At 46.3% G+C, this 11569-nt stretch overlaps 1 protein-coding gene across 1 annotated transcript; it reads right to left on the minus strand.

The window, feature by feature from the left end:
* Window positions 1-697: 697 nt before the first annotated feature.
* PROKR2 (prokineticin receptor 2) lies at window positions 698-10658 on the minus strand. Its single transcript, XM_016125639.2, has 3 exons — window positions 10525-10658; window positions 7918-8496; window positions 698-3657 (listed from the first exon to the last, which is right to left on the minus strand). The coding sequence occupies exons 2-3, from the start codon at window positions 8373-8375 to the stop codon at window positions 2961-2963; spliced, it is 1155 nt and encodes a 384-aa protein (XP_015981125.1). The 5' UTR covers window positions 8376-8496; window positions 10525-10658; the 3' UTR covers window positions 698-2960.
* Window positions 10659-11569: the final 911 nt, after the last annotated feature.

The following is an 11569-nucleotide window of genomic DNA, read 5'->3' on the forward strand; positions in this document are numbered from 1 at the left end:
AAAATGGCCATTTAAGCATTCTTAGAGAGTCCTCCTCCTTTGGAATCAGGAGGGTAGTTACTGAGTGCAGTTTATTGGACCACAGTAAAGACCTTGGGGCAATATTCTGGCTTTGGGAAGTGTTAGCTGTGCTTCCTTTAGTAAATCATTCCTTCATTTGAAATTTAGATCATCTCACCTGAGAAAATTGAGTTATATGCCCTTTAATGGTATTTTCCTGTTCTGATATCCTATTGGTGTGTGTGCACACACGTGCATGTGTATCTTCCTGAGCCCAAGGGAGAGATAATGGTTAAATTGAAGAGATAAGTTTCAAATCTATCATTTTCCTTTAGAAATAAAACTCACTTTAAATTTTCTAATCACCCCCCACGTCACATTCTTCCTTATAAGTCTGGAATTAGTTTTTATGCCTGAAGGGCTTAAAGCTATCTTTTCATTTTTTTCAGAATCAACTTTTTTTAGATGTTAGATACCAAAAGAAAAATCTCTAATAGCTTCATCACAAAGCGATCTCTCTTATTTTGGCCGAGAAAAAGAATGTTTTGCCAAATGAGATTAAATTTTCAGCATATAATAGTATGTATAAATATTTCTATATCATAGCACTTTAAAAGTATTTTAAGCTTATCATTAGTCTTAAGAAAAGTTTAAACACAAGTGTAATTAATTTATTACCAATGAGATGAATGAATGGTTTCCATGCAAACAGTAGTTTTCATTAAACAAGATCATTTTAAAATAAAGGGGTAACATGGGCACAGAGTAGTGGTTCTTGGCTCATTTGCATGCATGAATACACTCCTGGGCTGTAAGCGTGAGGGATGTAACCATGATGAGGCTGTTTGCTGGTATGAGCTGCTACTGTTCTAAAAACACATTCAAGTTCCTTTTTTTGTTTCAGGATTGAACTGTTTAGATGGCTATTACCTTCAGTTATTCTAAATATACTAACACGTATAAAAGATTAGTGGGGGAAAATGATCGAACACTGTGGTAAGAGTCTACATGTTAATGATTTAATTTGAAAACACTGAAAAATTACAAATACACACTGATATTTACAAAAATTGTTCCAGTTACATTTAAATAGAGAACGGTATATTTTAGGATCAAAAAGAGGGTTTTAATTCTGTTGACAGACACAACTGGTATACAGTCTACTCTTAAGGAATCTTATTAGAAGAGTCAGAAAGGGGGCAATAAAAATATGGTTACTGTTATATTTGTCGAAATGGAGATATCCCCCAATATTTGCTTGCTTAGCTTGAATGTATTGTGTAATTTTGTTAAAATCAGAATTGACAAACCAATTGGCTTAGACTAATTCTAAAGTTAGTTTCCATTTTCTGGGCATTGATTGAGCTTGAAGGTGTCTGTTAGGTGATGATGGAAGAAAATGCTGACTGAAACTTCACTGTTGAGTAAACAAACCAAAAGTTAATTTTAAAAAACTACAAGCAAACAATGAAAAAAACCCTTTATCTATAGAAAAATAGTTGTCCACATGTGGATGGGTCAATCTCAAACTAGGTACCATTTCTATAGTCTTTGCTCCAAAAACAAATCAGGAAGAAATCAGAACGAACACACACAATAACCACAGATGCATAATAATATAGATTATGCAGTCCTGGAGTATGCAACATGCAAGGAAAAATGTCAACACTTCTAGGATCACGGGGATGCTGAAAACCTGGAGGTCATTGAGACTCTGAAATTGAATCTTCCAGATTATAATGCAGGACAGGGATTTCTTTTGTGCCCAAATGTAGATGTACTGCTCTGTGAAGAGTTCAGGGGTCTCTGGTCCAAATAGGGATAAATAAGTGGGAACGTTCCTCCGTAAGCCACAGTGGATGGGGTTTCCCTTGTCCAAACAAACTTTTTGATATCACTTATCCATTATCACTCAGATAGTTGAAAAACACTTTCACAACGTATGACTTTAATGGGCTCTCTCAACAGTCCTATACGGTGAATAGTAAAGATATTTTCATCATTCTTATTTCACTGAAACGAAACTAAGATTCAGAGAGAATAAGCAACTAGGTCACGCGAATCTTTGACTTAGGACTTGAATCCAAGCCTTTGGATTCCAAGTAGGGCTCAGTTTGTGAAAGAGGGTTTTGTTTGTTTTTCCCTTGAAAAGTGGTCCAGGCCTTAGCAAATCAGCCACACAGGCTGTGTTTATTGCCAGTGGCAAGCTCCACCCCTTTCTCGTCCCCTTCCTCCCTGACACTAGAGACTTTGAAATACTTTACACTAAGGTGTCAGAAGCCAGTCGTGTTCCTTGTTTCAAGATTATGTCTTCTCCCAAAAGAATAATGAGCTTTCAAGCAAGATTTTTTGAGATTACACCATCGTAGATAACCAAAGACCTGGTTTTGAGAAATTTTTTTCTGGCAGCCAGAATCCTAGAGAATGTCCAAGGGAGGTAGTAGGAGCTGAGTGGGAAAGCTCAACATAGCATGAACTCTCTTTCCATGAGGCTGTAAACCTCATACTCTGACAAACTTATTTTTACATTTCCACCATGTCTTTTGACATTTCTGCACTTATGAGATACAGGATAAGGGAAAGTGGAGAGTGAGTCCAGATAACACTTGTGGCCTCTGTCTGGCCATTCTATTTTGTTGGGTTATTTAAATATTTTTTGCACAGTAGGTAATCAATAAATGCTAGCCCCTATTGCCCTTGTCTAATCTCACTGGCTAGCATACAGATGTTCAGTCAATGTCAGTTGCCATTACTTTTGTATGTAGGTGCTAAGCAGTATCAGTAAAGGTCAGCAGCTGTGGTTTGTGTATGGTCTTATTGCATGCTAAGACTGAGAAGCATCCAGAAATTTGAGGGCATGAACACAGTTGCCCTTTCTCCATGCACCTGTGAACTTGGTTATCCGTAAATTTTGCTCTAAGTACTGGCATTTGGATTTTTACCTGTGAAACACCAGACGGTCACTTTAACCTGATACAGTCCACCTCTTCCGTGGCCGGCATGCCACTGGTTTTGAGGTCGAGTTCCGCACTGGACTTGCTCCCATGGTGGGAGGGACGCCAGTGGAGCCGCATCATCTTCTTGAAGTACTTCATAGTGTTGTTCTTGACGGTCACGAAGCACATGGTGTTGATCATGCTGTTGCTCATGGCGATGCACTCGACGATGTAGAAGGCGGTGAGGTAGTGCTTCTCCTTGACGAACACAGTGGGGAAGAAGTCGCGCACGATAGTGAAGCCGTAGAAGGGCGCCCAGCACAGCACGTAGGCCGTGAGGATGCACATGAGCACCAGGACCGTCTTCCGGCGGCAGCGCAGCCGCTTCCGGATCTGCTCTGTCTGGAAACCTGGGACCGCCTTGAACCAGAGCTCGCAGGAGATCCTGGCGTAGCACAGGGTCATAGTGACCACGGGGCCCACGAACTCGATGCAGAAGATGAAGAGGAAGTAGGACTTGTAGTAGAGTTGCTGGTCCACAGGCCAGATCTGGCCACAAAAGATCTTTTCTTGGTTTTTGACGATAAAGAGGACTGTTTCCGTTGCGAAGTAGGCGGATGGGATGGCGATGAGAATGGACACCATCCAGACCAAAGCAATCAGGACGGAAGCCGTTTGATAATTCATCCGTGGTTTCAAGGGGTGGACGATAGCAAGGTATCTGGTGGGGGGAGGAAGCCATCAATAATGATGATGCATGCTTGGGAACATTAGTATCTAACCCTACCACACACAAAAGCAGACAAAATGGCACAATGATTCCCCATGTACTATTAACCCAGCTTCAACAAGTTTTCTCTTATTTTAGCAACATGATTTGGTATTTGGTGGACTGCAGTGGTTTAGAGGAAGTAGCACAGGCCTCAGGTCAAGTAGGTGGACTAAATCCCAGCCTTCTCCCTGATGGCTTTGGAGTCTGGAGTGAATCAATCTCTCTGAGATATGTTTCAAAAGCAACATGGGATAACATGGCACCTACCTTGCAGGTCTGCTGTGAATATTAAATATGATGTTTGTAAAATGCTTGGCATGCAGTAGGTGTTCAATAAATACATGTGGCCTATTATTATGAGTCCCGTTGATGCCACCTTGGCTTTCAGTCTTGCCATTCTACCCAAGAAGATACTACTTTCAAAACTCATTTGAAATATTTCACGGTTTAGGGGAGAAAAGGGGGCTGTGGACCTCAGAGGGAGGTGGGGACCTTTTTTGGAGCAGTAGGCAAGGGCTTTCTCTCTCCTTCCCCCAGGTGTCATCCAGCAATACAGAGCAAAAGAGTAAGGGTGGGCTTGGAGTAGAATCTAAAGAATCTAATGAGAAGTAAGTGACTTCCCCAGGCTCACTTGGTAGAGGGACCAGAATCGAGGCTCCCGATAAAAGCTTTTACATCCACCTCCCTGGGCTAACTCAAGCTTAGAAGAGGTGTGTGAAGTCACCTTGACACCATAAAGCAAGGTCTTCGTTGCTATCTATTTGCTTGGATGGGCTTCTTGAAGTCAACACTCCTTCTACAGTCTCTATGACTTTAAATAACATCTCCTTCAGGTCCTCTACACACGAACCTTGCTTTTCTGGTTTTGGCATCCAACAATGGCACTAGGTAGCCCTTCTGATATTTCTATGTAGTAGGACAGGTATATTTACCGAGGGGCAAACTGAAGTACCTGGGGAGGCCTGTGGTCCCCATGCCCACAGATAAAAGTCCCATTATCCAGCATCGGTGTAATCACAACAAAAGTGAGTTCGATATCCATCTTTCTTATTATTTTGCCTTATTTTTAAATTGCTTTAGAATCTGAGTGAGGAAGAGGGTATTTATTAGGCTCCTATATTATAAGGCCTGAAATTTCATGTGCTGCCTTGACATCTTGGAGCCTCACAGGGCCTCAAAGACCTAGCTGTGGGTTTTCTATTCTTCCCAGATATACCCTTCCACCCAGCAGGAAAGGTTTACTGTTCTTCTAGTTCTTCTATCAGCTAGACCAGCTGCACCCTCAATCTTCAACCTAATGGGTTCCACTGCTCTGCCAGCAGGCAGAATTATTCAGGCAAGCCAATCACATTCTCCCATGGGAACCAATGCTAACCACATCCTCTTGTCACTGTAAAGCCTGCTACCTACAGATCCTGCTGGTTCATTCTATTCCCGAGTGCAACTCTCACGTGGCATTGCATGGTGTGCAGTGTCCTCTTCCCTTTGGCTGTGAGTATGAGACAAATTAACTGCTAATATCAGCTGTAGTGTTTTCAGTCATCTTGTACTATTTAAGGTAGGAGAATCCTGCCTTCATCAATGGGGTGAAGAGGTAGTCAGTATAGCACATTTAAATCTCAACATCTTCATGAAGCATTCCAAGACTGCATCACTAACATAGTGATCACATCTTACTCTTACCCATCACTTGATTATTTTAGTTTTTGTGGGAAGAAAAGCCCCCCGAGATCAACGACTGTGTCTTCTACTGCTTTATGTATCCACAAACATAGACTGGGCTTACATAGCAGGATCAGCAACCTGTTGTGGATTTAGCAGGTTGTAGCAGATACTGTCAATGCCCTTCTCACATCCCTTTGCTTTTATTACTTCAGTGCACACTTGTCCACTCCCATCTGCCAGCATCTGCATTTCATTGTCTGAAGGCCTTTCTCGGGCTTCTACAGTCCTCCTAGCTATCTGCACATTTTCAGAGTAGCTCTCATCAATGACTTGTGAATTGGTGTATAAATGCCCCAACTCCTTTCCACCTCCCACTCCTAAGAGAACTCCGAGGTGTGATCTACAGTAGTTCCTAAGAGGAATAAGCATCTGTTGCTCACAGTGTAGCCTTGCTCAATGATCAATCTATATTGATTGCCTTCCCTTGTGTGCCTAATCTCCCTTCTCCCTATAGGTACTTCCTGGGTGCTACCTGGACATGAATCCTGTCTTAGAGTCGATTTGAGGAGTAAACCAAACTAAGGCATAGGTATAAGGCTCTGTGCTAAGCACTGTGGAGACAGGAAGATAGAAGACATGGTTATCACACTTAAAATACAATATTGTGGGAAAAGACTATCTGTATGTCCATACACAGTATGAGAATGGAAAGACAAATTGGCATCAGATTATAAAGGTTCTGGAATGCTAGAGTTAGGACTTAGCACGTATTCTGTTAGGCACTGAAACTTTTCTAAGTTTGTAAGTCATGAAATATTTTAGAACTCATCAATGATGATATTTGGATGCTTAATATGAATGAGTATGAATTTCAGGGGACAGTCGGGGATCCCTGTAGAGACAGGTCAGAGGAGCATTATGATGGTCCAGCTATGACTTGCCAAGAAATGAGATTGAAAGGATAGTTGTCAAAACTTAGTGTAGGGCTGAGCACAAAGGGTGGGTGGATGGGTGGGGTTGGGACAGGAAAAAAGGCAAAGACGGATGCTAATTTTTTCCTGCTTGAGAAAATGGTAGACTTGCTGATGGAGCTGGGAAGCTGACTGGGGCAGAGCTGGTTTGGGGTGGAAAAAGAACCACTCTTTGTGTTTTAACAGGGTGATTGCTTCTTAAGACACTCCTGTTAGCAAACAACTAATATAAGCTCCATTATAAAGACAAAGATTTCAGCGAAGCAAAAAGGATGAGAACAGTGATAACTCTCACTTGAGTGACTCTCAAGAGTCACTCAAGGAATTGGATATAAAATGCAGATTTGTGGGCCCTAGCCCAAGAATTCTCATTCAAGGTGGCTGGGGTGGTGGGGCCCAGGAATCTGACTTTTATTATTGTAGCAATACTTTTTATCATTTCCCCTGGGGAATTTCATACAGTTGGTTGGTGGGTAAATTTCATAAACACTGGTTTTCAGGGCTGCGGAGCCTCAGAAGGTATAACAAAATTATTTTTCTGAAGGAATTATGTTACAAAAAGGAAGATGTTTCGTGTGTATTTTATTACCATAAATGAAAAATAATCAACCGGTTGATTAACAAGGACAACAAACCTGAATAGCACTAAGAAGAGAAAAATGAAAGGGCTGAAAGGAGAGAAAAGGGAAAAAGGATGATTAAAAAACATTATCAAAATCAGTTTCAGCACAGCTCACATCGGTGGACCAAGAGGACACGACACCAAAACTGCTTCCCTCGAACAGAGACATTGCTGGCCTGCAACTGTTCATGTAAATAAAACGTGTCAGATTTGTTATAAGCTGCTATTAGGAATTTTACTTTATAAATCGATAACAGAGCAAGGACTTCCAGAACATCTCATGCAAATGTATGAAAATGAGCATGTGGATGTATACACAAAAGCAAAAAAAGCATATCCTTCCTTCTTTTCTGCAAACATGTCTGTTGTGTGATTTTAAAATCAGCTGTGTAATTAAGTCACCAGAAACAAGAGTATATCCTCTGTGATTCCATTTTTATGAAGTTAAAAAACAGGCCACATAGAACTATGATGATGGTAATCCGATCAGGGTTGTGTGTGGTGGTAAGACTGCCTGCTAAACGGACATTAGGAAGTTTTCTAGGTGATGAAAATGTCTGTATCATTATTTGGGTAGTGGTTACAGAAAAACTTGGTACATGCTGTCTTGACTAGAAGCTGCCCTGGTTAACTCTCATGTGACTTCTGTGTAGTAAGCTGCCTACACTTTCTGCTTTTGCTTTTGTTTGATTCCACTCATGGTTATGTGACATGCCTATATCTGAGGCAGATGTGGTATCTGGAACCTGGCCCAGAGCTGGGGGTCTCAAGAGCTTCCCTCTCACTCACATTTGGGAGAATAGGAACCATAACTGAAAAAAACAGGTCTCCTCTTGCCCTGTGATAGATCAGTGAGCATTCACATCTGAAGCAATGCCAACTGTCAGAGCTGAAGTGAGGAAAGGGGCAGCCAGGCCCAACCCCCATCTTTGCCCAGTCCAATGTTCTTACCTGTCGATAGCGATGGCCAACAGGGCATTGGTGGAGACATAGAGTGACATGGTACGCAAGTAGTTGACAGAGGCGCAGAGCACATGGCCGTGTTTCCAGGACAGCTGGCGTACCACGTAGTAGTCCATCTCAAAGGGGCAGCAGACGATGGCCACCAGAAAGTCAGAGACAGCCAGGTTAGCAATTAGCAGGTTGGTGAGGTTGCGCAGCTTCTTATAGCGGGCCAGAGCGGCAATAAAGACAAAGTTGCCAATGCCGCAAACCAGCATGATGCCTGCCAGTGCCACACCGATGACGATCTTGGCTGCGAAGAAGGTCCAAGTCTTAGTCATGTCCTCATCCTCATCCAGAGGGAGGTCGTAATCACCATAACTGAAGTTGAAGGGAAGCAAGGAGGCATGGTCTTGGGGTAGATTGAAATTGGGTGCAAAACTAGTGTTTACATTCTGGGTGCCCATGGTGAAGCTCGCAGGTGAAGGCTCTCAGGGTCTGAGCACTCTGGATCCAGATCTGCTCTGGATCAGTGAGCCTAGCACTCTGCCCACGTCACTGGGGAGAGTCAACACACCATCCTGGATCCTGGAAGGAGACACAACCAGTGGACAACATGCAGAACACCTGGTAGCATTCTCCCAAAATCCTGCAGGTATAGGCCAACTAGAACCCAGGCCTACCCACAGACAGAACTACCCAGGGCACGGGGGAGAGGCAACAGGAGATCCGAAAATTGGGAAATCCCCACAGGGGTCTTCTGGAAGTTTCCCAAGGCTGCTTCAGGCAGCTGGCCCAGGCTTCTATGGCAGTCATGTTAGCCAAGAACAATGAAGCCAGATGGCTGGGACACAGTAGGTTCTTTCCTCCAAAGCAGAACACTCTGTTTTGGCAAACCACATACTTGAAAATCACCAAATCCATTTTCATATGGACAAGCTGACTTATCTTGGGGCAGAGATTTATGCTCTCTGCGTCTCAATCTTCCTGTAACCCAAACTCCTGCTGTCCAGCCGAAAGCCTGGCACATAGTGGGGTATAGATAGGAATGTGCTGAATGAAAGAATGAGAACCCTAACCAGGATTCTGCAGGTGGAGGGAGCTGTGGATGGGAGGGAATTATCCAGCTGCTACTACACATCCTGAGAACCAGCTCTAGAGAGAAATCCTTTGTCTGTTTTCCCTCTCCTTTTTGTCCTCATCACCAGGCTTCCAATTCCTCTCCCAGAAGAATCCCTGACTGGGAGGCACCACATCCTGTCACCTATGTATGTGTTCTCTGAAAGACCTAGCTTAGCTGAAAAAAGACCCCCTAGGGACAGGAGAGTGTCAAGTGAGGACCCAGGAGGGCCTGACTTAACTGTCTCTTGTTACCTAAGTCTTTTATATTCTCAAGATGCCCTCGGTGAAGAAATAAATTCTCTGAAGTTTTGAGCCCTCAGGCGATAAGGTGTCATTGGATTCAAGGCGTTGGGAAGGCTGGAAAAAAAAAACAAAACCTGGACCTCAACACCTGGAATGGAGGCCCCAGTCATACAGCTGTGAACCACCTGCACCCTCCCGCTTAGCATACTTGGAAACAACTCCAAGTGTGGGGGCCACCGGATGCTGGTAGAAAGAACTGAATCAAATTGGACGGGATGTCTGGCCTGGCCCTGTGAGAGAAAGGGAATCGCGAGGGGCAGAAACTGCCCTCGATAAAAAAAGGACAGCAGTCGCAGAGTGGCAGGGACACTCCAACCTGCAGCGCGTCAACATGCGGCACACCCGAGGGAAGTCCCAGGGGCGTTCGCAGCCGGGGATATCCTCCCGCCTGTGGCCTCTCGGTCGCACGAGAGGCTCAAGGCCCGTAGGCACAGACAAGCAGGAGTCCCGCTCTCTCGACTTCCACGCTCCGCGGCTCTCTAGTCCCAGGGTCCCAGAGGCGGGGCATGCGCCCGGGCTGGGCAGGTCCCGGCCCGGTTTCCTCGGGATGCACTCCCAGCCCTTGATCAACTCGCTCCAGGAGCCACCTCCTCGCCAGTCTCGGATAAAACACCCTGCGCACCCGCGCGGTTCCCAAAGGCGCCACCCTGGCAGAGGCCGTAATCAAGTCAGAAATTCGGGCTCGGAAAGCAAAGCTTGCAGAACCTCTGGGCGGGAAGAAAATTGGGTATGGGGGTCGAAAGGGTGAGCGGGAATTTCTCCAGAGACGCTTCCCCTTTTCTGCTCTCTTTTCAATAAAGTGCACCCCTGCCCACGCCCTTCCCTGAAATTTGGCGCTCGCCGGCCAACCCAAAACTCGCTCGCTCGCTCTTTGCTCGCGCCCGCACTCCCCAGCCTCGGTTACCATGCCCTGCCCGGTCCCAGCGTGTCCATGCTTTGGGGGGCTCTCCTGGCACCAATTCCTCTCCTTTGGGCCAGCCTGCGCGTACCCCCAGAGAGGCAGGAAGCAAAGCAGCCCCCAAGCCCCGAAGTTGGCGGTGGCTCCCTCTGCCTGGGAGACGCGCCTCATCCCACCAGTGAAGACCCGGGCCGCGCAGACCGCAGCATTTACCTGCCTCTGTGCCTTCTCCCCGCGCGCTCGGCGGCCCGGGCCGCTCAGTTTCCGCCCTGGAGACCCGGACTTGTACTTACGGAGGCGCTGCTTTGGGGGTGTCCCTCTTTCTTTTTCGCTCCAGCCCCCTTCCCGAGAGCGTCGCAGTCTCTTGTCTTCCCGCTGGAGTTGGCGCTCCGCCTCCGCAGCTCTTCGCGCCTCGGACCCGGCCGGATGCGCCCCGCCCCGCACTCGACTCCGCCTCGGGGGTCCCCCGCCCGCTTCCTATCCGTGGCGGAAGACGCACGGTAGGCTCCCGCACCTGGAGGGCCCAGGGCGCAGAGCTCGTGGGTCTCTGGCCGCCTTGCCTGGGATCCCCAGTTCATCTGGTCGGATCCCGCAAGGGTTTCTGCTCCAACCCGTACCCAGATTGTCAATGCGACTGCAGTAGCCAGGTTTGGAACAACCTGCAAGGCTCTCTGCTCCCCGCAGTGGCGCCCCACGGCGGGTGGCCCGTGCAGGAGCTGAGCGTCAGGTTTTCAGCAGGAGCCCAGTGCCAGAGTTCACTCTCGCTACAAGCTGACTCCTTCAAGAGGAACCCGGGGTGCATTCTGTCGTGCCCCAGAGCTGGTGCTGGGGAGACTCCTACCAGTGCAGAGTGGGCTTTGGGGGGTGAGGAGTGGAGGAGGACCCTCTCCACACACGCGCGCGCGCACACACACACACACACACACACACGCACACCCCTCGGTGAGGAAGCTGGGAATCGAGGGCAGCTCGCTTTGTTCAAAGCTCTGACCCTTATCAGAGTCGTTATCAAAACCCTGCGAAACCCTCCACTGTCAAATTCCTTGGCCATTCAAACACCATCCCAGCTGGGCTTCTTTCTGTCGGGAGACTCTGGAGCCCTTTGCTTCCAACTCTGGTCCTTGGTTTCCTTATACACTGAGTGAGGGGAGTAAATTCTAAAGAGCTGCTAATTCTAACGACTGATACAGCTGGAAAGCACAGCAAGAAGCTCTGGGTTTTCAGAATTGGAACTGGGAGCTGTGGCAGGACACTGAATCCTCTCCACTGTTTAATCTCAACCAATTATTGGCAGCTTGGAATATGGACTCTGCCAGATCTTCCCATTTTTCTAGTCTG

The sequence above is a fragment of the Rousettus aegyptiacus genome, unplaced genomic scaffold, assembly GCF_014176215.1.
Source record: "Rousettus aegyptiacus isolate mRouAeg1 unplaced genomic scaffold, mRouAeg1.p scaffold_m13_p_12, whole genome shotgun sequence".
Lineage (NCBI taxonomy): Eukaryota > Metazoa > Chordata > Mammalia > Chiroptera > Pteropodidae > Rousettus > Rousettus aegyptiacus.

What these genes read in the sequence shown, in the direction of transcription:
- PROKR2 (XM_016125639.2), bottom strand. Translation starts at nt 8,375, where the DNA reads ATGGGCACCCAGAATGTAAACACTAGTTTTGCACCCAATTTCAATCTA. An exon ending in TTGGCCATCGCTATCGACAG is followed by an intron (nt 3,658 to 7,917) that starts GTAAGAACATTG and finishes TCCCCCCACCAG; the next exon opens with ATACCTTGCTATCGTCCACC.